The 27,500-nt window shown below is 31.9% G+C and overlaps 1 protein-coding gene across 1 annotated transcript in view; it reads left to right on the top strand.

Moving 5' to 3' along the window:
* Positions 1-27,500, top strand: part of LOC137650115 (discoidin domain-containing receptor tyrosine kinase B-like) — a 436,271-nt gene that overhangs the window by 268,317 nt on the left and 140,454 nt on the right. Inside the window, 5 exon segments of the mRNA XM_068383246.1 lie at positions 5,446-6,053; positions 11,847-11,993; positions 13,443-13,580; positions 13,868-14,043; positions 26,543-26,635. Coding sequence (XP_068239347.1) covers positions 5,446-6,053; positions 11,847-11,993; positions 13,443-13,580; positions 13,868-14,043; positions 26,543-26,635 — 1,162 coding nt within the window.

The following is a 27,500-nucleotide window of genomic DNA, read 5'->3' as shown; positions in this document are numbered from 1 at the left end:
TGTTTATTATCTCTTGTAGTTCATTCATTTCCTTATTTCTTTTCCTCACTAGATACTTTTCCTTGTTGGAGACCTTGGGCTTCTAGCAACCTGCTTTTACAACTAGTCTCGTAGGTTAGCAAATAATAATAATAATAATAATAATAATAATAATAATAATAAGACTGCACTTCGACATGTAGGTTTTTTGTCATTTTGTCGTAAGCCAATTGGAATTCATTAACTGATCAAGTTAATTGCAAAGATGTTTTAAGCATGTTAAATGATAATATAGTAATATAGGTCACTATATATATAAACCATTCTAAGGTTGTATAAATACACAGAATAGCGCATTGTTTTCGGTTTATCCGCTTACATTTATAGAAAAATGCTTAATTGACTTAATTCAATAACCAATTAGAATAATTTGGTGCATAGATTCTCTCTCTCTCTCTCTCTCTCTCTGTCTCTCTCTCTCTCTCTCTCTCTCTCTCTCTCTCTCTCTCTCTCTCTCTCTCTCTCTCTCTTATGAAAAAGGGTAAAGTAATTCCTACTTGAGAGTAACTTTCTCTCTATTTAACCGATGATCCATAAAACATTAGTCTTATACAGGATGGACTATGACAGCCCAATATATGGATCATAATCTGAAGCTACTTTGAAGTCTTTAGATCCATTACACTCTCAAAGCCAGAGTCTTTGTAGTGGAGCCTTTTGATCTTCCCCAAATATCTCAGTTTTATGTGAAAGTGGGGAGCCACCTTTGTCCTTACATAGAGGTTTTGTAACTAATCGACGCGCTTTGAAAATCATATCCACCAATTATCCAACAAGCATATCTTCAATCTAAATGTGATCTATTTATAAACAATCGAGAACCTCCTTTTCAATTCAGAGCGAATTGCCAATTACAATCATCAAGCAACAGGATGAATATTATTCAACCATCTCTTTTTCCTCCACCTTGGATTGTGAAGAAAACAATATGCTTTCAAGGAAATATAATTAAACTCCGGGTCACCATAAACAACACGCCTTGGAACATATTCAAAGTAGAGGACCTCACTAGGCTATATAATATACTGATGGTTCTAATTCTTCGATGGGTGCTGGTTGTTCTTCAGTATCTTCAGAAAGAACAATTCAGTTCTCATTTCCCAAGAAAGCATCAATATTTACATGTGAACTAACAACCATTTTGCTGGCAGTTGACATTGTTAAAAACAGTAATTTAGTGTTAATCTTGAATATGACATTTATTCTGATTCGAGAAGTGCCATTGAAGCCCTCAAAGGTCACTCGCTTGAAAACCTCCAGCTGTTACAAATCAAAGAGCTCCTTTACAAATTCTATTCTAAAGGAGCAAATATTGAAATATGCTAGATCTAGTTCTGTGTACGTTGGAATGGTTGTGATTAGAAAAACAGATGACACTGTTAAATATACAATAAATTTACCACAACTCTGCATTTACTATAACTTACATTTGATATGTAATATATTTTTCTCTCCCATATTTAGTCTGGTGAACTCTCTAAGAAACTTTCATTATAAAGAGTGTGAAGTAATTATTATGTGGGAGTAACACACACATACTCTCATATATGAAAAATTGCGAAGTAAATCATACCTGTAATTCTCTCTCTCTCTCTCTCTCTCTCTCTCTCTCTCTCTCTCTCGGCGCATAATGCGAAATGCAAATTAGTCTAAATCCCGAACCGAAAGCTTTGGAGTGGGCTAATGCAAAACTCATCTGAAGTTTAGATATTACCTTGCATTCCGATTTTTTGAGTCTGAGATTTTATCCATCTTGAAACTCGCACACAATAAGCCGAAATTAGACCCTCAGTATTTTGAGGTGGTTATACGATAAGAATTTCCTTGAATATAGTTAACAATATGTCATCACAGACTTGTTATCTGTCGTATATTGATTAGAATGGTAGAGTGAGAAAATGGTCCTCATATATCAGTAAATGGAATCGTTATCAGAATAGCAATATAAACTTGGAAAATGGAAGCAACATGCATTATTTTCTTTATGCCACACATTCAATTCTTTAAGAATATTGAAGGTTACAAGTTCCAAACTGTTATTACCTTCGCAAGAAGTTTATGTTTTGATAAGCGTGTACTTATGTATTTATGCTTATATGTTTAATTGTTTATGAATCTTATAACGCACAAACTATTTTATCGAATCATGAATTTTGGTGGGAGGATTTGATTAGATTTTGGGAGTGATTGTGTCGGAAATCGAGGTCAAAAACGACTTTTTGCTATATCGCGGTCAATTTTTATCAAATTTGCATGAAGCAAATGCCAAAATGTCCATAATTCAATTGCCTATCTTATGATTTGAGAGTGATTGGGTCAAAATTCAAGGTAAAAAATTTAATCTGCTATATATTTACCACTTTTTATTCAATTTTAATGAAACTAGTGTCAAAATGTGGATCCTTTGATTATCTATCTTGTGATATACAACATGATTTCGTCAAAGGTCTAAGTCACGAAAAGGTCTAAAAGTCTTTTCGCTATATCGTTGCCAATTTTTATCCGATATTAATGAAACTAGTGTCAAAATGGGCATAATGTAATTGACTATCATGTGATATACAACATGATTGGGTCAAAGGTCTAAATCAAAGGTCAAAAAGACTTTTTGGTACATCTTTGCCAATTTCTATTCGATTTTAATGAAACTAGTGTCAAAATGGGCATAATTTAATTAACTATCTTATGATATACAGCATGATTGGGTCAAAGGCGTAGGTTACGAAAAGGTCAAAAAGTCTTTTTGCTTTATCACTACCAATTTTTATCAGATTTTCATGAAACTAGTGTCAAAATTTGGATAATTCAATTATCTATCTTGTAACATACAATATGATTGGGGCAAAGTTCTAGGTCACAAAAGGTCTAAAAAACTTTTTTTCTATATCGTTGTCAATTTTTATTTTATTTCCATGTAACTGGTGTCAAAATGTGCATAATTTAATTACCTATCTTATGACCTACAATATGATTGGGTCAAAGGCGTAGGTCACGAAAAGGTCAAAACGTATTTTTTTTATCAGATTTTTATGAAAGTAGTGTCAAAATGTGCATAATCCCGTTACCTATCTTGTGATATACGATATGATTGAGGCAAAGGTCTAGGTCACGAAAAGGTAAAAAAAAAAGTCTATTTGCCCTTTCAAGGTCAATTTTTATCCCATTTGCACGAAATTAATGTCATAATGGGCATAATTGAATTGCTTATCTTATGATATGCAACATGATTGGGTCAAAGGCGTAGGTCACGAAAAGGCCAAAAAGCCTTTTTGCTATATCAAAGTCAATTTATATCCGATTTACATGAAACTAATGTCAAAATGTGAATAATGCAATTGCCTATCTAGTGATATTCAACACGGTCTAGTGTCATCATTACCCTGGTTAACGGTTGGGGTTCAAAGGTCAATTGGGCCAATGAACTTGAAAAAAGTGGAGGTTTCATCATTGCATAGCCAATGGGATCTGTTGTGTTTGCATAACCAGGGTAAGAAATGTGGCGTTGGTGAAGGTATGCACTCAACCGAGTGCCTGTTCTAGTTGGACACTCTTTTTAAACCCTTCAAGCTCAGTTGTATATATCCAGTTTTAAGATGTGCATCCTTTTTCTCCTCAAAGAGAGAGAGAGAGAGAGAGAGAGAGAGAGAGAGAGAGAGAGAGAGAGAGAGAGAAGCTTGTTACACATAATTACCCTTCATTAAGCTTTAGCTTTGACTTGCATTCAATAGAAAAATATTGATCGAGATACATATATTAGTAACGTACGTAAGAGAGGAAATGGAGATAACGGAGTACACAACAGAAAACCAAAAGGATATGCCAAACCAACTTTCTATATCCCCGAACTTAGTGGATTTACCTCTTTTAAGGTTATTAGATATTGGACTATTTAAATTAATCCGCGAATAAAGCTCTTTCCAAGGTTATGATATATTTGCTTTCTTAATACTTAGGCATAAGGCCTTTTGAAGCTCATGGATACACATTGCTTCTTTAATTCTCTGTTTATATTTTATTATCAGATACTAGAAAATTAATAATTAGTCATGCAGAGAGAGAGAGAGAGAGAGAGAGAGAGAGAGAGAGAGAGAGAGAGAGATTTTAATAAATACACCGTGCGCTTTACTATATTTTAATTACCCTATCTTATAATCTCAACATCAGTTTGATAGATAGGCAACGTCATCTCAGCTTAATTATTTCAACTTTTACATAGTCTACCATATAAGGTTAACTATTGGATCTCAATTCTATGTTCTCCAAAAAGGCTTCGTCCATGTGTATTATGAACTCTTCAAAGGAACAAGAGTTCCTGCTTGGACAAAGTTGACTCTCAGTCCAAAAACTAGTTAATTTTTTGCTAACATGGGAATCCAATTCCCCAGGTGTTCAGATTGTATTCGACAATTGCAAATATTGATATTCGATGTTTCTATAAACACATGTTTCACTTTTATCTCCATTTGTCTTTCCTTTTCTAGTAGAAATGTATCAATTATTTCTCTCTCTCTCTCTCTCTCTCTCTCTCTCTCTCTCTCTCTCTCTCTCTACCAAATCGTTTTAGTTGGTGGTTACAATATTTTCCGTTCACGATTTTCCCACTGTGACATGTTGAATGTTTGTCGGAATATTTCAGGGATAATGGACTCTCTACATTACTGATATCTTGTTTGCAATTTTAAATGAAATTGGATTTAGGATATTCCGGTGATACAAATGTGTCGTTGGGAATTAAAACATTGAGTGGATTTAGTTTTGTGATGGTTTTGTTTTATTTAGTAAATAGCTTCTATTGTTCAGAGATTTGCGCCTATTTCTACCAAGTGTTCATCACTGATACGAATTCAGTCATGTTTTATCTAGAGGTAATTGTGATGTTTGTGAAATAGTCCATTATTATTCTCTTTATTGTTTCGTAAAAATGTGGCGAGTAACAAATCAAATGTTACGTAACCTGTTTTGTTATTGTTATAGGGAAAGTTGGGAATTGTATCGCTTCCCCTCACGGTAAATAACTTTTACATATATGAAAGTGTGTACTATTGGAAAACTTTCTACAAACATTCCGTATATTGTTAAAAAGAGAGAGAGAGAGAGAGAGAGAGAGAGAGAGAGAGAGAGAGAGAGAGAGAGAAATTCATTGGTATTGGCCGTACAATATAGAGTCAAAGAATAAAGTAGAGAATAAAGTCATGCCGAATATGCAAAGTGACAATCAAGTATTCTCACCTTTGTTCGATAATGCACAACACAACTTCAAATACGTATTTTTCTTTTGGCAGTAGAATTCCTGTCAGCAGATTAAAGTTAACTCGTCCTTGCTTTTTATTTCTTATGATTCTTTTATTATATTTTGTGCACCCTCTTTACCCCAGGTTTTATACCATGATCTTTGTTTCTTTGCAGCACCGTGTGATTGCAGATTAGGCGATTGGGAGAAAAGGGCAATGACGTCTCCTGAAGAACACACTGCTGGCCGTCCTCCTGAGCCACCTGCTGACGTCTGGGCTGTATACACAGCCCATCAACATCGTACTTACGTCGGAGTAGCTGTTGGGTTTAGTGTGGGCGTTGGTGTGTTGGTGCTAGTGTGGGCTGGTGTCTGGCTTCGAAGGAGGCAAGGAAAGGCTTCCTCGCCTAGAGTTTTCCGTCGGCCACCTCCCGATACCCTGGACATGAAGAGCTTGATGGAAGGCGTGGGACTCGGCGTAAGCGTAGGTGGGACCATAACGCCCACTTACGAAGAAGGCAGCTGCTTACTTTACGACGATATCCAAAAGAGTCCTCTAACGTCGCCCCACAATACTTTATCCCGAGGTAGACCTTTGACCCCTGATCACACACCAGTGTATGCAACGCCAACGCTGAGGCCGATCTCCACTTTAAGGCCATCCTCAACATTCCCGGCTACTTCAACCTTCACTTCCATTCCTCGACCAATGACTTTAGCCACGCTGACAAATCCTCCTCCTCCCATACCTCCTCCACCGGAGAACTTCGATCGACAGATCAAGGTAAGGTCTACAGCGATCCCTTAATTTTGTATGCAATGATTTTCTAATTTGCAAACCCAAATCTATTCTTTATCTTTTGATTAAATGTGGAGCATTGAAATAGATGAATTGATTTTCCTTGGATACCCCAGGCTTGTGTTTGATGATATTACAATTTTATCTTGATGGGTTTAAGAATTTGTTAGGTAGGTTAGGTTTATATGCATTTCACCCGAAACTGCTTTGCCTCAGAAATAGTTAAGTTACACTACAGACAGGGGAAGTTAGAGCAGCTATTCTTAGGTTTTCTTTTTTTCGGATATTTTCAAAATTTTGATAAATTTTCAGGGCAAAACTCGTCAGTCCCATTGTAGGCTAATGTTAAATAATCTCTTAGGGGACTTAAGCGGCATCACTAATGGATTTGGTCTTTACTTCGTATTACATAATTTCCCAATATTCATATTCCAACAATCCCAATTTTTCTGTCCCGTTTTTTATGAATTACTTTAGTATTGTACAGCACGAGTTATATTTGTAAGCCCAGATTAGGATAAGCTAAATTAGGTTAACTTAATGTTGACTATTGATATTTTAAATTCCCCAGAGCATTTTTTTTTCAAATTCTACAATAGTTTCTGTTTAGAATTAAAATGAAAAATTTCCGTTACAGATGCGATGAAAAATCCCAATAAAATACGAAAGTACTATATTCTTATTGAAAAATTTATTGTTCAGTAAATGAATGAAAGAAACTTGACTTTTGTAACATACTTCAATTTGGAAAAGCTTTATAATATTAAAAACCATAAGATAACTTTTTCGGTTGAGGTTAGAGCTCTGAAAAGTATATGCTTCATCATACGAGAATTTTCTTTGTTGGGTAGTCGCACAACTGTTACCAGATTAAATGTTCAAGTAACTGTCACTATAAGTATCATATTTAATTATATTTTATGGTTGGTCCCATATTATTATTATTATTATTATTATTATTATTATTATTATTATTATTATTATTATTATTATTATTAGAAATCCACACAAGTTGAGTTCTATTTTTATTACTCTTCTTCTTCTTCTTCTTCTTCTTCTTCTTCTTCTTCTTCTTATTATTATTATTATTATTATTATTATTATTATTATTATTATTATTATTATTATTCTCCGGTCTTTGATCGCTAATAACTCAGCCAATTTTAAAACATTTGCTTTCAAACTTGAGCAACGGTATGACCCATATGGGGAGGAAAGTATAGATCAAGAAAATCGTGCAGGTGCATCCAGCGCCCTCTATGCACAAAGCAAAAATCACTTAAAACGATTGCTCTTCGAGATCTCGAGAACCATTCCATCAATTTCTTTAAAATTTGTGTTGATACTTTGGCACATGGTCTAGTGCAGGTGCAAGTGTGAACCAACTTTATTAATTAGTTTATGAGATATCATGAAATAAAAAATGGCTGCCACTTGTTCGAAGATGATAGATTAGAAAATACCCGGCTGCTTTGAGCCAAATTTTGTGAAATGTAGAGGGTAATGAGACAACGTAAACTCTGCAATATGAATGACCTTAACCTTGACCTGAAGGTCACAGGACAGTTTTTGGGAGATGGTAGATTTTTTTTTTTCAAATAATATTAAATCTACGGTGCTATCTAGCCCGATTTCACACCATATTTCATCCGAGCCATAAAAGTAGGGGTTAGGTGGCCTTCCAAGGCAACAAAGATAGTAAGAAATGTAGTTTAGGTCCCGTTGTAGGCCCATAATCAATAATATACTATTTACAATCTTTCTATTGTTTCAATATACCTAAGGGCAGATTCTTGGCAAATTCTGTTTGGAGTTATTTCTGAGAATTGTTTCAGCAAAGCAATTCTAATTTTTACTAGTTATTATTATTATTATTATTATTATTATTATTATTATTATTATTATTAAAAAAATAAAAACCTGATTTTATGCTGGTAGCATAACATAAATGTCTGAATAAAAATCATACAACTGGAGTTTTCAAGTCTGTTCAACTCTCATTTTCTTAGTTATAACTGACAGCAAAGTATACCATCGAAACCTTTGATGTCAAACAAGAATCATATAATTGGAATTTTAACATTCCATTGAACAATAACTATTATGCAGTCATCTTGTATTATTGTGTAATCTAGAATGCAGCAGATACCAGGCCTCCGTTGTGGGCAGATTGCTTGAACTGGAACGCTAACAGGAAATATTATTTGCAATATACTTGCAAGAGCCTGCGTCTGGCCGGAAGGGTTAGGAAATGTACAACAACAGAAAATAGATCCAAGAATTAGTAAAAGCAATTTTCTTTGCAATCATCATTGATGAATTGGTAACTATATATAAGAGGAGATTTCACCTTGTAATTTCAAACTAAATCTCGCATGATTAATGATAAATTGTAAATAAGAGAAAATTTTAAAAGTTATTATATTAATTATAAAAGAAATTATTCTTTACCAAATTACATTCCTGAAGAACCAGTCCTTAATAGGTGCATATTAAAGACTATGATACACGTATTGAATCCTATATTAATATGCAATAGAGTTAACTGTCAATTTTAAACAAATATTTATATAAGCTATTTCGACTGTTCACTTATTTCGACTGTTCACTTTCCTGACTACTCTTAATGGGCTTGTATGTTAAGAATAAATCTTTAACCACAAGCATTCTATGGAGGTAAGAATAATGGTGAGTCTACCATAGATATAAGACCTTCTGGGACAATCCTAAAGGAGGTGACGAGTATCTTTGGACAATGTGGCGCTCTTTGAAAGAAAAAATTGATACAGGAACAACATGAAGGAATTGAAAAATGATGGCCTTTCAAGATTATACCTTTGTAATCATGGTGTTAATGTGAAAAATACCTTATGAAGCAGTTGTATCCTAATATAAGAGAAATGATAGTCCTTGCTTCGTTTTCTGACCAATCATTTTACTTATTAATTAAATCTCTGCAGATCGTTATTCACCACTAGATTGCTTTATGCCAAAATCAACCAGTTATCCCTATTCTTTTATAGGCCCATTTGGGCCTTGTGGAAGCGTTAAACCAATTCCTGTTGATGGGAACTAATGGTTAATTTCAGATGTTAGCACACACCCTTTTTTAATAATCATTATAGTTTAATTCCGTTTATTTAAGCCTTAAGGGTTTATGCCTGGATTACCAATATGGGTTTTGGCGATGGTGTTTACACTAATTGCAACCACCTCGTTCAGACCGACGTTGCGAGGGAAGAGGGGGAAGGGGGGGGGGCGGCCCAGTCCCCGAAAATTGCTTTGCAGTAGAATTACTCCTGTTATTGTGTCGGTAGGGAAAAATTTGGCAGTTGCTGTAATCTTTTTCGGATTTTGTGTAGACCTAATTAGACACCGTAAAGAGTTTTACACAAGAACTAATTTGGTATGCTGTTGTAATTAAAACTAATCCACTCGACCCCTGTCCCGGATATTTACCTGCTTCTTTACGAGCTATATTGTTCGAAGTTTCCAAGGTGGGTTTTAAGAGCTTTCGGTTGCATTTCTTTCTGCAGTACAGACTTGTTTGGATTGAAATTATTGGTTTGCGTTATAAAGCCCGGCGCTGGGGCCTGTAAGGCCATTCATGTTCAAGTGCATCTAGGGTAAAACCATAGTCAACCTGTGAGGTAATAAAAAAAAAAAGGTTTGGCAAGCAAGATGAGAGAAAGGAAGTAAGATTGAAGGTAAAGTAGGATATATAACAAGGGCAGATATTAACCGAAGTAAGACTGCAGAGAAAGTAATATATAATTTAGACTGCATAGGCTGTTAATATTTACAGTAGTTGATAGCCGAAAGAGCTAATTTTGTTTTTACGGTCAGAGGTCTTGTTTGTTTCAGTATTATGTCTTAGAGAGAGAGAGAGAGAGAGAGAGAGAGAGAGAGAGAGATAGAGAGAGAGAGACTAAATCAGTAATTCTATTATAAAACTCTAGAGTGAATAATTTTGTATATAGCCTATGTCCTTTAAATGTTTTGAGATAAGTCCTTTTTGTTTAGCATTATTACATAAATCATGTTCGCCACTGAAAGAACAACACTCGAGTGCTAATTACGGTATAAACAAATCTGTAATCTAGCCAAACATGTTTACCGAGCTTGGGGGTGGGCGGTTGTTGACAAGGACTAAATGAAGCAGTTATAAATGAATAGAACTTGAAATATTCCAATCCGAGAATTGAAACAGGTGAACAATACCCGGCACTGTAAGCTGCGGTTAGTACTTCTCAGTCAGAAATAGGGCGATGGAGCAATTTTATGAGCAGGACACATTGTTTGAATGTATTTTCAAAACATAAACTTCTTGAGCAACGGACAGTAGGGTCTCTCTCTCTCTCTCTCTCTCTCTCTCTCTCTCTCTCTCTCTCTCTCTCTATATATATATATATATATATATATATATATATATATATATATATATATATATATATATATATATGTGTGTCATCAGCCGTTACTTGTCCACCGCAGAACAAAAGCCTCAGACATGCCCTTCCACTTGCTTGTGTTTATGGCAGTCCACATCCCCAAACTCTCTTAGTTCGTCAATCCATCGCCTTCTCTTCCTTTCCCTGCTTCTTTTGCAATCTCTAGAGTCTCATTTTGTTATTCTTAATGTCCATCTATTGTCTGTCATTCTCATTATATGTCCTGCTTATGTCTATTTATTTCTCTTACATGGTGTTAGAATATCTTCTACTTTAGTTAGCTCTCGTATCCATGTTGCTCTTTTTCTGTCTTTTGGTGTTATTCCCATCATTATTCTTTACATTCTTTGGGTTGTGACTAGCTAATGTTTAAAGGCTTTGGTAAGGCTCCAAGTTTCTGATGTATAAGTTGAAATATGTAGGACTATCTCATTAAATACCTTTCTTTTTAGAGAAAGTGGTATTTTACCTTTCATAATCTCATTTTGTCTTCCAAAAGTTCTCCATCCCATGCTTATCTTTCTCTTAATTTCGGGCGGGCTTTAGATGTGGGCATTCAACAACTGACCCTATCCATGTAATTAACCACCCTATGGAAAAATCAATAGATTATGACAATCCATTATGCATGGCATTTATAGACTATGAGAAAGCTTTTGATTCAAAAATAAATAAATAAATGAATAAATAAATAAAAACCCTTTGAAGACAAGGAGTAGAGGAAACTTATGTTATAACACTTTAAAATGTCTATACTGGAAATACAGCAATCCTAAAACTACGTAAAGGTAGTGAGAAAATTCCGATTCAGAGAGTTGTTACACAGCGAGACCCCATCTCTTCTAAATTATTCACACCATACCTAGAACTTTTTAGAAATTTATATTGGAAAAATGTAGGAACTAATATTTAACAATCTAAGATTTGCAGGTGACATAGGAGTATTTAGCGAATCATGGGAGGAATTCCAAAGGATGATAGAAGATTTGAATAAAGAAACCATAAACGTAGAATGGAAAATTAAATGAGTAAAACTAAGATAATGTTCTATGAAAATGTAGAGACAACAAATAAGAGTTACGTACTTAGGGCAGACAGTAAAGTGTTTCCCCAGGACACAAGACCGAAATTATATATATATATATATATATATATATATATATATATATATATATATATATATATATATATATATATATATATATATATATATATATATATATATATATAGCCAACTAAAAAAATTCCTTTTACTTTCACGTGTAGGCTACCATTCCTCATCTAGAAACACATTTCCATTATCGATTTTATTCTCCTTCTCCTACAGGTTCCTGCGGTCACGGGCGTCTGGTTGACCTGCGTGTATCGTCAACATCTAAGCAAACCGAGCTCTCCCACCAATGTACCTACACCTGTCATAGCTCCTCAGTTCGTTAGTCGAACACAGCTTTTAGCCTCTGGAGCATTTGCTACTGTAAGTATGACTCTCTCTCTCTCTCTCTCTCTCTCTCTCTCTCTCTCTCTCTCTCTCTCTCTCTCTCTCTCTCATTGTGGCGTAATCTCTGTATTCATAATTGTTTTAACTTTATTTATGAACGCTATTTGAGACACAGAATATGTAATCACCTTTGAAAGTTACGTGTATCAGATGACAGGTGAAAAAAGTGGAAGTTTATTTGCTTGAATTAATCGTATGTTGAATAATGTTGAAGGATGACGTATCTCGCTGTAGAAGTATATAATTGTTCATTGTAAATAGTGTTGATAAATAGTTGTCATCTTCGATGAAATAGAAAATAAATTCGTATGATATAAAGAAAATTTTGTTTCTTTGGTATGAATTATTTTCTTTTCAACCCTTTTTGGGATGGAAATTCTTGTTTTCGATTCATTAAGAGAACGATGAATAAATGAACTTGAGTAAATGAGAGAAACGAATAATTAGATAAGATTCTGCAAACGGAAAAATAACAGAAATGGCATTCATAATCTTGGATCAGAATCTTTGCTATGGAGTTTCATTAAGTCAAAAAGCCATCCTCATTGGAACGCCGTTTCTACGTCCTATCCTTGAGCTTATTCCAACGATCTTTTGAAAGTTGCGTTTTAAGCGGCACTATATTTTGAAATCGAGTTGTAACAATAATCAGTATTTTCATACTGTAACTGGAACTTGGGGTATTTTGGAACACTAACAGAAAAATGTCTTAAGCATATATAACTTTAAATTTGAAATCCAGTTATTACCCTTTAAGTATTATGTTTTAATAATTAGTACTATCAAAGACATGTGGTTGCTCTATGGCTACGGGCTGCTAGTATTCAAGAGCCAGTGTTTGGTTGCAAAGGACGAGGCAATTTTCAAGAGCTACAATAATCTTTTTAAGATTATTTCAATATAAATTAGACAAACTTCAAAACGAGGAGTCATGCACGTTAGGCCTACTTGCGCACGTGTATATTTTAGAACTCCAAATTAGTACGGAGTTAGGATTTTTTAATTGCCACTTGCACCTGTATCCTTTTGGAAAAAAATCTGTCGATGATTGCCATCCTAGCAAATAAAAGATAACTAAAATATGGTGCAATTTAAATGTTTACGGTGTTCATTAGTATATAGGAAGATGTGACAGCCTTTTTTCAAATCATTGTGTGTAATTCTCAAGTTTCTCATGTATCTAATTGTATTGTACCGCCAGTTAACATGGTAGTGATTACTGATAACTCTATTCAGGAATGTTGTTCATTTTCCTTATGATTAGAGGGTTGTGTTATTAATGACCTAGCTACATTATGCTGAACACGTAATCAACACCGATTCCCCTCATGCTGATTAATTTTTCTCTTTAAATTTTATATATTTTTAGATTATCACGTTTTTCATGTCAGCTCTACTCTATCCCTTCCTTTCCTCTTGGTACAGCTCTCACTCGGCATCGTTTCTGAAAACATCGAAGCTTCTCTGGCTGAAGACGGAAACCTGGCCACTCCTCCCAGCTCAGCTGCCCTCATCACAGTCACAGCCCACGAGGCAGTGCCAGCTGCCAAGCGACATGCACAGGTCAGTTGAAAGTTCAAGTAACCCTATTCTCTCAGTCTAAATAGATAACCAGAATTTCATCATCACGTAACTTTCAGAAAACGACTAAATTATTTTTTAATATACCAACAAGCCCTACTGGTCATTTGCGCAGCTAAGGAAACATCAGAAACTAGTTTGCTAGAATGTTTTCGAATGTTTTATCTCAACCTCTTTGATACCAGCTTGCTCCAGTTGATAAATTTTACCCAGAAATTACCTGATTTAAAGTGATTAATAATCTATTAAAATTTCTCATCGTCCTCCAGTTACTAGCAACGCTACAGCACGAAAACGTTGCAAGTTTGATGGGCGTGGTATTGGGTGGTGTGGGCGTCACTATGGTTATGGAGTACCATCCCGAGGCCCATTTACCCGAGTTCTTGCGCTCTCGCACACTAGCACCAACTACACCTCATCAGGTAGTGGACCACTCGGCTGTCAGGTAAGACATCGAAATGAGAGGGTCGTTTGCATGAATTACTGATGCCACTAAATGTTGCAATTTAGAAGGTTCTATTATAAGTTTTTAGTGGGATTTTCATAGTGTGTATCTGTTAGGTTGATATATGAATTGGGTCACGATGCATTATTTATTATCTTTAGAATTCGGAATGCTAACTAGGCTTACTGGAATTCTTGTTCTATAAAAGCAGAAAAAAAAAATTAAAATAGAATAATAATAGAAAGAATATATTTCGGTGATTGAATGCTAACATTGAATACTTTGGTTATAGGAGTGTTTGGATCATAAATTTGACACTGCAATAAATAAATGTGTAAATTAGTAGTGAAACCTAAACCAGTTCGTGAAAATGGAGGAACTATACTCGACAGAATGTGACTGAGTATAAATATATGCTGAAAAAATACTGAATGTTTATTATTATTATTTGGTGCTCTTTTAATTAAATTGGCGATCTCGATATGACCCACTAGGATTGGTAAATTATATTACAGTTTGCGTCAACTGTATTTATCATGTACTAAAACGTGTGCCATGGAAAAATATATTCGTTACTACTAATGTTATCAAAGTTTCTTCACCAAAAAAAGTTAATTTGTGTTCGGTACATTATCCTTTGGTTCTTGGAACTATCAATGAATAATGGCAGACAGATTACTGTTTTCTGCTTGATAATTAGCCAAATGAAGACCTGATTGCTGCTTGTTCCTGTGTTCAAGGTTGATCAGATTAGAGGTTATCGCTTGATTAATAATCAAAGGTACACTTGATTACTGGTCTTCTGCTTGATCATTTGTCCAAAGTAGACCAGATTACTGGTTTTTGCTTAATCATTATCCTGTAGTGTATACCAGATTACTTTTTTTTTTTTTATTTGCTAAAATATTAGTCCGAAGTTGACCAGATAACTGGATTTTGGTAGAACTTTAATCCATGGTAGACCAGATTACTGGTTTATGCTTGATCATTAGCCCAAGTAAGATCATATTACCGGTTTTCGCTTGATTATCAGCCCAAGGTAAACATGATTACTGGTTTCTTTGTTTGATCAGTTGACCAAGATAGACCAGATTACTCATTTCTTTTTATGCCAGATTATTAGTCCAAATTAAATCAGATTATAGGTTTTTGCTAGATTGTTTGTCTAACGTAGTCCAGATTTCTGGTGTTAGGTTAATCATTAGTCCAAGGGAGACCAGATTACTGGATTTTGCTAGATCATTTAGTCCAAGGAAGACTAGATTTATGATTTTTTGTTTGATAATTAAAAAATGTAGACCCGATTTCTACGATTTGCTAGATCATTAGAAGAAGATAGACCACTTTACAATAGTGTTTGCTTGATGATTAATCCAATATAGACCAGGTTACTAGTTTTTGCTTGATCTCTAGTCTAAGGTAGACTAAGTGCCTGAGACAAAAGCATTTTCAAAAACAAATCCAAAACCTATAAAGGATCATTATTGAAATTAATAAAACCTATATCGCGATGGGTTGACAATGAAGCATCCGACAATTTTAGCCTGGTCAAACAATATTCTTTTCATATTTACTGAGCCACTATATTATGTCCCAAGGAGTCGTGAATTTGAAGCTTCTATACTCACACAGCGAAAAAGTACCAAGAGTTGTCTTCCCATATCGGCCTACTTTCACTGCATTATATATAGTAAAAACGATAATGCATCACATTTCTACATTTATTTATAGAAGATCTATTGTCCATGAATTCAAATCAATAATCTACATTTGGACTATCGTCAAACTTTCCAATAAAAACTAGAAATAAATGCGCACAAGTTCACAGACATAAAAATATATTTTCATTGAAATATTAATTTATTAGTTTCATTCTCTGTCTCAATAAAAGAATGAAATATAAAGTCTGAATGATACATAAGATTTTAACGGGAATAATAATGATTTTTCATCTACAATGACTTTAATTCAAACAATTAAAAAAAGAACAAAGGTTCATATCCAAGTTTACTGGTCTCTTCAGACAATTTTAACATTGAATTAACTATCAATTGAACACATTGTAATTGAAATACTTTTGTTGTATACGGAAATGAATAGGATACAATAGAGGAAGTTAGTGTAGCTATACCAGGGGCATGATGACAGCACTTGTTAGGGGCCGCACTCTATTGCAATTATTACTGCAAATCACCAAAGTACCATGGTTGTAAAGAGGGACTTGGGTTATAAAAGGAATATATATATATACAGTATATATATATATACAGTATATATATATATATATATATATATATATATATATATATATATATATATATATATATATGTATATATATACATACATATACATTATATATATATATATATATATATATATATATATATATATATATATATATATATATATATATATATATATATTAAAAATCCTGAAACTAAAAACCACACCCTTCCAGAAGCATAAACTTCCATTATGTAGGTTATATACATGAGTGTCATAAAGATTGCCAAAGAATGAGAATTAGGTTTCGAAACTAGAAAGCATAATTGAATGTAAAGTGACTTTCTATAGATATTGATAGAATTACAAAAAAAAAAAATAAAAAAAAAAAACTCATGCGGTTGTTATAATCACATTATCAGTAGATTTATAAACAGGTATTTTTCCTACAACTATTTCTATGGAAAAAAAAATTCTTTTCTGCGGTCATCAGTGCTGGTGTAGAAAACTTATTATGGGGTGTTTATATGGGGTTTACAATGAACGGCAAATTTATAAACTATTTCGAAACTTTGCTTTTCTATTATATATATTTTTTTTTATAGCACAAGATTGATTTGGAGTCTCAAGGTTTTTTTTTTTGGTGGGGGGGGGGGGAGAAAATAAGAGTAACATGTACTTCTGAAGAAATAATACACAGACAGATATATATGCAGAGTTGTGTTACTTGTCTATTGAATGAAAAAGTGGAATATTTTCTTACAGAGAAAACAACTCCCAATATGACATTTATTACCTACGTACTAAACCATCCGCGGTCATAAATATGAATCCTTCGGAGGTAGGCTGTACCTTTTTTAGGCCTAAGTGGCTGGATATCAATATCTTAGGCCTATGTAGCCTACAGCATAAATAATAAAAGCAGAAATTGTATAAATAAGATGCTCAGGTATTCAGCCGGTGTGCATACATGTACTGGTCAATATTCCTTGACATTGGATCGTGGGTAGAGAAACATATGGGATAAAGGTATGGTCTACTGACGATTTGTTACTTATTGCTTCATATATATATATATATATATATATATATATATATATATATATATATATATATATATATATATATATATATATATATATATAAGGCACACAGATTTTTAACGTCAGAAAACATTACTGAGGAGACGAGATCATTTCATATAATAAGCGATAAAAAATTTTTATACTATATATACGTGATATATACGTATATACATGTGTGTGTATATATATATATATATATATATATATATATATATATATATATATATATTATTATTATTATTATTAGGTAAGCTAAAACCCTAGTTGGAAAAGCAAAATACTATAAGCCCTAGGGCTGCAACAGGGAAAAATAGTACATTGAGGAAAGGAAATAAGGAAATAAATAAACGATATGAGAAATATTAACCAATTGAAATAAAATATTTTGGAAACAGTAACAACATCAAAATGAATATTTCATATATTAACTATGAAAAGACTTATGTCAGCCTGTTCCACATAAAAACATTTGCTGCAAGGTTGAACTTTCGAAGTTCTACCGGTTCAACTATCCGATTTTGGAAGATCATTCCACAACTTGGTCACAGCTAGTAAAAACTTCTAGATTACTGTGTAATATTGATATCATGATACCATGATATTATAGTGAGAGGCAGACAGAAATGGTTCGCACTCCCCAAGAAAGATTGGTTCTCCAGACTTTCAACTGGGTTGCCCACGGCACTAGAAGAGTTGAAAGATCCCAGACCTACATGGCTGAGGACTAATGAAGCGTGAAGTAGGAAATGACGAATGGAGTCCTTTTGCGTCAATAGGCGTAGGAGGAGTTGATGATATGTATATATATATATATATATATATATATATATATATATATATATATATATATATATATATATATACATATATGTATATATATATATATATATATGTGTGTGTGTGTGTGTGTATATATATATATACATATATATATATATATATATATATATATATATATATATAAATATATATATATATATGTGTGTGTGTGTATATATATATATATATATATATATATATATATATATATATATATATATATATATATATATATTTATTTATATATATATTATTATATATATCTATATATGAATGTCTCTGTAAATATATATACTGTATTGTACTGTATGTATATATATATATATATATATATGTATATATATATTTATATTTATTATTATATATATATATATATATATATCTATATATGAATGTCTCTGTAGATATATATACTGTATTGTCCTGTATGTATATATACATATATATATATATATATATATATATATATATATATATATATATATATGTATATATGAATGTTTCTATGTAAATATATATACTGTACTGTATATATATATATATATATATATATATATATATATATATATATATATATGTACATATATATATCTGTACCTATAAATGTATATACTGTATATCAATTCAGTCAAACCTACACACACACACACACAAACATATCTATCTATCTATATATATATATATATATATATATATATATATATATATATAAGATAAATATATATATATATATATATATATATATATATGAATATATGTATATATATAAAATATTTATATATGTATGTATATATATAAATATATATATGTATATATATACATATATATATATAAATATATGTGTGTGTGTGTGTACAGAGTATATATGTATGTATGTGTCTGTGTGTACACTTATTCATAATTTATATACTATATATATATATATATATATATATATATATATATATATATATATATATATATATATATATATATAATATTGCATACATACACACACGCATATATATATATATATACATATATATACATATATATATATATATATATATATATATATATATACATATATATATACATACATATATATATATATATATATATATATATATATATATATATATATATATATATATATATATATATATATATATATATATACATACATACATACACACCACGAACAGTAGATATTTTTCAGTTTGCTTTAAAATGTAATCTGTTCATATCAGTTTTACGTTTTCCATTTTGATTTTAGCATTTTTTCCATATCAAAATTGGATTTCAGTCTCTTTTCACAAGTATTGTTCTTCTTGTATACAAATATGAAATATGATTTGCTAAAAGACTTTGTTTGTACGTTTTTATTCAGGTAGTATAGGAAGTCTATTTCTTTTGAATTTATTTTTCTATATTGGTATTAAACCAACGGCAAGGAGGTACTTCCGTTATTTCTGTTACTTTTTAGTTTTTTATATTTTCTCTAAAACTTCCACATATTATGTACTAAGCTCTTCAATAGTTGGAAAATTTTTACAAGAGATATGAATCAGGAAATTTTCTCTCTCTCTCTCTCTCTCTCTCTCTCTCTCTCTCTCTCTCTCTCTCTCTCTCTCTCTCTCTCTCTCTCTCTCTCTTTCCTATGTTGTTTTACTCTTGATATTTTCCAGACAGTCCTCTGAATACCGCTTATCTCTCTCATGCTTATCCTCCCATCAGTTCATCGCTCATGAGCCCTATCGTATTTCATTATCTTCTCTTGATGCTTCACTTGTTACAGTTTTATCTTCATTCATTCTCGGCTTTTTATTGGAGCTCATCTGTTTTCATTAATCAATGTTGTTTGGCTCTCCACAAAAATATTATCAATTTTATATTTGTTCATCTTCATATTTTAATGTTTATTTCGTTTAATCTTAATTATACCAAGGTCTTTTGGATATGCTATTCGAAATATTACATTTATTGAGTTTTACACTACTCTAGTCATTCGACATAGATTCGTTTTCCAAACTAATTTTTGTGTCTTTCAGTCTCTGATCTTAATTCTCCTTTGTGTATATCTGCGTATTTCTCAAGTCTTCATCAGCATCACCGTCAATTCGTGTTATGATACCAGACGATTTTCAATCATTCATTCATTCTGTCATTCTCATGTTTCAGTCTGCAGTTTTACACCTGTCTTCGCATACCTGAAGGAAACAATGTCCTTTAAAACTAATTAGCATAAATCTGTTTTTTTTTTTTTCGCTTAAGCCACGCCAATGATCATACAGTATATACTTACATTGATAAAAAAAATCTGGAGAGCAATATGATATCTCTTAGTCTTTAGAAAATTGGTATTGCATACTTCTTGTTAAATGTTGCATATTTTAGGATTGTTGACCCAATACCTTACTTGTATAACCACGATTCCGCTTCCTCTCTTAATCATCTTTATTGAAAATTTATCCATGGTGCTCTCTCTCTCTCTCTCTCTCTCTCTCTCTCTCTCTCTCTCTCTCTCTCTCTCTCTCTCTCTCTCTCTCTCTCTCTGGTTGGGAAGTTATCTTGAAGTTCTTTGCTCGTAACCTGATAAGAATATTTTTTTTTCTTTTCCCGCTTATGCTCTCCCTTTGTCTGGTTCATACTAACTGGTTTAATTTCTTTCATGCTTTCTTTTTGTTTTTTCACCTCCCATTAGGGAATAAGTCTCTTTCAGGAAACCGTATTAGAATCTAAAATGGGACGATAATAATAATAATAATAATAATAATAATAAGAATAATAATAATAATAATAATAATAATAATAATAATAATGAACCCTGTGTGTCAGTTCTGTTGAACATTCCCCGTTCTATATGATATTTTTTATTAACTAATACATATTTCCAATTTTTGTAAGAAATGCCCTATTTTGTTACATGTTCCCTTAATTATTATTTTGTTACATATTCCTTCGTTTGTAATGTAATTCCTTATTTACTTGCACATTCCCCATTTTTTTAATAAATTCCTAATTTTCCTAACATAGTCCTCATTTTGTAAGAAAGTTCTTATTTTCTAACATATTTCCCATTTTATAAGAAATTCATCTTTTTTATACATTCCCCATTTTTTTAAAGAAATTCCTTAATTTATTAAATATTCCCTATTTAGCGAGAAAGTCCATATTTTCCTACATATTCTCCATTTTGTAAGAAAGTCCTCATTTTCATATTTTTCCATTTTATAATTACTTGTTTTCTTTCATATTCTTCCATATTTGTAAGAAATTCCTCATTTTCTTACATATTACCCATTTTGTAAGAAAGTCCGTATTTTCTTATTACCTTCTCTATTTTTTAAGTAAGTCCAAATTTTTTTACGTAATCCCCTTTTTTTGCTAGTCATTTCTTACACATTCCCCCTTTTTTTATGAAAATCCTAATTTTCTTACATATTCCCAATTTTTACAATAAAGTCTATTTTTTTTTCTTTTTTCACAAATTCCTCAATTCCTATGAAATTTCTCATTTTCTTAAATATTCCTCAGATTTGTAAATTAAGTTCTTATTTTCTTACATATTTCCATTTTTGTAGGGAAGTCCTTATTTTCTTATATACTCCCCATTTTGTAAGAGTTTTTATTTTCTTACATATTCCAAAATTATTTAAGAAATTTATTACCTTACTTATCCCTCATTTTGTAAATAATTTATTATCTTACTTATTTCCCATTTTTGTAAGAGTTTTTATTTTCTTGCATAGTCCCCATTTTGTAAGAAAGTCCTTATTCATTTACACATTTCCCTTTTGGAAGAAATTCCTTATTTACTTAGATATTTCTCATTTTGTAAGAAATCGCTTATTTTCTTTAATATTCTACTTTTATAAGAAATGTCTTATTTTCATATTCTCTTTTTCTAAGACAGTCCTTATTCTCTTACATATTCTCATTCTTTTACAGATATTCGTTTAGTTAATATTTTAATTTTGTAAGAAATTTCTTATTTTACAAAGTCTCCTTCTCAATGGAATTCCGTATTTTCATGAAGATACTCCTTGGATAATCTACCTTCATTCTGCTACCTCTTTATTTCAACTATCACCTCAGAAGTGTATATTCTATCCCTAGCTCTCCGTAAACTCGTTTCCTCTTCTGTCTGCTCATTCTGGAGAAACCATTTGTGCGAACTTTTTCCTATGTGAATCTAAAATTTCACCGAAAACAATATCATTACTAGAATACGCTTACGACGACATTTCGCTGGTCCTTACCGTGTAAGTTACTAAAGCCCAAGGTCTAAATGTTATAGACCTTGCTAAAGCCCTCCTGGGAAATTTTGCTTCTCGTGTTTTCTCGTTTGTGATTAAATTTTCTAAGTATAGAGACTTGAGGGTTTGGAAACCTGTGGAACGACAGCTCATCCAGAGTTCACAGGTCGCCTTCACTGTCAGTAGTAGCAGTTTTATTTAATCATTGATTTAGATTCGTTAATAAAAAAAGATCACACGTATATATATCATAATATTTATATTTAGATGTGTTTGTAAGTATGTATGTTTTTACAAATATTATTGAATGTAATAGCACAAATATACGGTTGTATGTGACGTAACATTTACATATTTCATTTTGCTTTCAATATTCGAAGCTTTTGTTTTTATTCTTTCCTTGCTCATATTGTGTTCAGCGCTTCGGTATTACTTTTTTGTCATTTACACTCATTCCTAAATGGCAATGCAGGATCTCCTCTCCTCCCCCCTTCCCCCAACCAATCCATTACTGTTTTCTTGGAATACTTAATATCTTCTCAGTCGTTTTAAAGGTTCCTGTTCTGCTTCATCTTGCCTCGTCTCGCTTGCAAAGACGAGGAGCCGGTGTCAATCATCTCATGATATGTGCAGGGGAAAGAATATGCTTATTTATAGCCTGCACTATTTTAGATTTTTAATAGCCTTATTAATAATCGTTAGAAATATTATGTGAAAATAACTTTAATGAATATCAAACTTTTGAAAGATTTTACGGCTGCTGTTTAGTTAAAAAAAAGAAAAAAAAGAGACCTACTAGTCTTCGCAATATCTTATGATAAATATTTTTTTCAACGATTTCTTGTCACTACTTGTCAGTTTTCCTATGAATTCATTGCATCCATATTTTATCTGTTTTTTTTTTCTTTTTATAATTCACCCATTTAACAGTTTCATGTATATTTTTATAATTTCTCTACCATAGTAATCGTTGACCTAATCCTTTAGCTATTCATTTAACTATCTCTGATCATAATCAACCTTTCCCCGTCTATCATAAGTTTACAGGCATCTTTACATCATCAAAGTTGTCTTTCTTCCTCCTTTTAGCCTTGTTCCAGCATGATGATGCCTACAATATCTTCTAGTCTCCATTTTGTTCAAAGTATCAATACACAGAGTGTTTTAACAATCTATACTTATCGCTTGTGGGTAAAAGCTACTTTTATCTCTCTCTCTCTCTCTCTCTCTCTCTCTCTCTCTCTCTCTCTCTCTCTCTCTCTCTCTCTCTCTCTCTGGGAGTGATATTTTAAAGTTTCAGCCAGTTCCGAGCTTTATCTCCCAGAGAGACCTGTAATATGAATTTTACAGATACTGTATTAAACTTTGTTGAAAATAAAATTTCTTTCGCTAGCTCGCTAATTGCTCACGCCCCTAGAGTCCAGCATTGCCAGTTTGTTATTTTTGTGCATCCCGTGATGTAGTGTACATGTAAACTTAATCATTGATAGGTCTATATATACGCAGGGTACACATACATGTGTGTATATATATTACATACACGGTTAAAAGAAACCGCAATTTTAATCGGAAATTCCCCGGAAAAAAATATATTGTGCTTAGCCGTATTGCAGTAAAATACAGGCGACCGTAATTTTACCTTACTTTGTTATCTTTCACGGATTAGTGACCATAATACCACCCCCTTTAAATCAATATATACGTTTTTAAAACTGTAAAAATCCTGGAATAAATGTTGCCAGGCATTTACCGTTTTTTTCATTCAAATTTTCAACAATTTATGTATATAAAACATATGTATGTGTGTTTATAGATATATATATATATATATATATATATATATATATATATATATATATATATATATATACATATATGATGTACATATGAATATATATATTTGAAAATATATATCTACAAATAATCCCCCTCTATAATCCTGAGCAAAAAAGCAAGTGGCTGCCTATATATATATATATATATATATATATATATATATATATATATATATATATATATATATATATATATATATATATATATATATATATATATACATACACACACACACACACACACATATATTATATATATGATATATATATATATATATATATATATATATATATATATATATATATATATATATATATATATATATATATATATATATATATATATATATATTGTATATATTGCCAAACATATAACTACTTGGTCTCTCCCCATCCCTCAGGGGTAGAGGGAGTAGTTATACCTTGGTGAGACGGGGTACACATCAAGAGTTATGCATATCTATCTAAATATTTAGCAGTCATATTTGACGGGTCAGGTGCACTATGTATAATATAATGGATATGATTATTTATGTATGGTATATATATATATATATATATATATATATATATATATATATATATATATATATATATATATATATATATCTAATATATATATATATATATATATATATATATATATATATATATATATATATATATATATATATATGTATATATGTGTGTGTGTGTGTAATCTATGTTTCGCATATGATACAATTGTAACCAAAACTGTGGGTTAAATCCGAAAATGATAGTTCATTTATTGAGTTGGAGCAAATCGATTAACCAAACCACAAACATTATTATTATTATTATTATTATTATTATTATTATTACAAGCTAGGCTATAACCCTAAATGGAAAAGCAAGATTCTATAAGCCCAGGGGCTCCTATAGGGATAAATAGCCCAGTGAGGAAAGGGAAAAATGAAATAAATAAACTACAAGAGAAGAATAAACAATGATAATAAAATATTTCAACAACAGTAACAACATTAAATTAGATCCTTCACATATAAACTATAAAAACTTCCAAAAACATCATGTATATAGCATGATAAAGCAGAATAGCAGACAGAAAAAGTGAAAGGGAAAAGGCTGAAAACCTGATGGGGAAAATGTAGATTTTTTTAGATCCCTAAATGAAGATTGTACAGTATCAACAACCAGTTGGATTTTAGTAGGGAGAATGAATAGTATTTGGTTCAGCTGTTTTGGAAAGCAACAGGCAAAACAGTAATCTTTGAATAGAACAACATTGTCTTTTGGCCGAGTTAAGAATAGCAGTAATATTAGTAATTTTCACGAGTAAGTAAATATTTTTTTCCAGGTAAGAATAGACAAACGACACGTATATATAGAAAATAGGAAAATAACAAAAGATGGATGATGTAACCACTGGAGCAGAGATCTCGGAATTAAAGTTCGCTCGGATCAAATGTGGGGCGAATGTTATTTATTACGTTTTAGGTATATACTGTATTCTGTTTTAGACCAAAGATTTGGAGAGAAACGGCTAAATTTTATCGTTATATTTTTTTTAGTTCTAGAAAATGGTTAATCGAGGAAGTCCAACCCATTAGTAAATTATTTATTTTTAGTTTTGTATAACAATGTCTAGACATATTAGACATGGACCTACAGTAGATGCAGTAAAAGATAAAAGGTTCCTGTGATACCGTATGTAGATAAGAATTAATTCTACTTCCAGTTTTGTTATGAGATATTGAAAGTTACTGAACTCTTAAAAAAGTTTAAATCACAAAAGAGAACAAACTGGAAAAACAGGCAGACTCTCATAAGGTGTACCAGTCTTATATCTACTATACATGGTTAAAAGTATTAGTGAAGAGTTAGTTTCCAGAACTGGTCAGAAATGAATAAGGATTTGAGGTAAATATCATGAACTTATCTCGGGTTCTTGACAGTTCCGAGCACTTGGCATTTTTCAGTCTTATCCGTAACAATTAAAAGTCTGATCAAATAAAAAGTAGCCACGCTATCGTATGTTGTTTAGCGTTGTAATCCTGTATATAAAGTATTTTTCATTATGGTTATTATGCAAAACATTTTCCAAGCAACGAAGTTTATATCAGTTGAACGATGTGTGCTTTTATAGGTTATTGGGATTATATGTATTGAAGTCAGTTTGAGAGAGAGAGAGAGAGAGAGAGAGAGAGAGAGAGAGAGAGAGAGAGAGAGAGAGAGAGAGAGAGAATAATTCTAAGAAACTACTTTTTGAATTCGTTTTGTCAACAAACTAACTCGTTATTTCTCTTTTGTTTATTACAGCGTCTCGTGGCTTGTGGAGCTGGCGATGCAAATTGCATCTGGAATGGCATTTTTGGAAAGCTGCAGCGTCACACACACAGATTTGGCTGCAAGGTAAGTTTTCATTTATAGATTTTCCCAACATGATATTTTCAATTATCATGACATCTTGGTGTAATTTTTACACTTGAACAGCAAACTATTAAAGGATATTGGCCAATGATGATAATTGTGTGAATACCAATCAATTTGAAAGGTTAAAATTACTTTCAAGCGGTTTCGAAGCCCTCATGTCAACCGTTAACATAGTTTTAAACGAAAATCACAAGAGTGGCATTTAGAATTACAGCGTTGGCGGTTGTAACGATGTGAATGTCAGTTGAAATCAGAATTAATTAGAGAAATATTGTAGAAAAAAGTGCAGTATTTTCATCGTTTCACAAAATATATTCCCTTCAACACAAATTAGAAATCTAGTTTGATAGTTCATTATAAGTTCACGAAAGGGTATAATAGAACCTTTAATGCAGATCTTCGCTAAGAAATTATTACCGAGTTTACAATTCACCTTTAATTATCACGTCTTGCATTAAGACAAGTATCAACCTTTAGGGGATAATATCAACCGTATAACCTTGTCCCAACTTATGTTATAATAGGTAAATATCAACCTTAAACTAAACACATTTATCTAATGTTGTCATTTGCAACTTATATCAGCCTTGCCTTTAGAAGGGAAGCTAATATCCATACCTTAAGAACTGTCATATTGAGACCAATATTGGTACCATGTGCGCTGTCATTGGAGGCTACTAACTTTAGCTTAGGCGATGTCATTAGAGACTTGCTTTAGCCTGCTCCTTGTGTACTGTCATTGGAGTATCATCATTGGAAGCTGATGTCAATCCTATCCTTAAGCACTGCCACTGAAGATCTAATCTGATCAAGAGCTGTGCCATACTTTAAAGTTAATCACTGT

Source organism: Palaemon carinicauda, chromosome 11 (assembly GCF_036898095.1).
Source record: "Palaemon carinicauda isolate YSFRI2023 chromosome 11, ASM3689809v2, whole genome shotgun sequence".
Lineage (NCBI taxonomy): Eukaryota > Metazoa > Arthropoda > Malacostraca > Decapoda > Palaemonidae > Palaemon > Palaemon carinicauda.
Note: the sequence above shows the minus strand (reverse complement) of the source record. Positions and strands in the feature narration are given on the sequence as shown.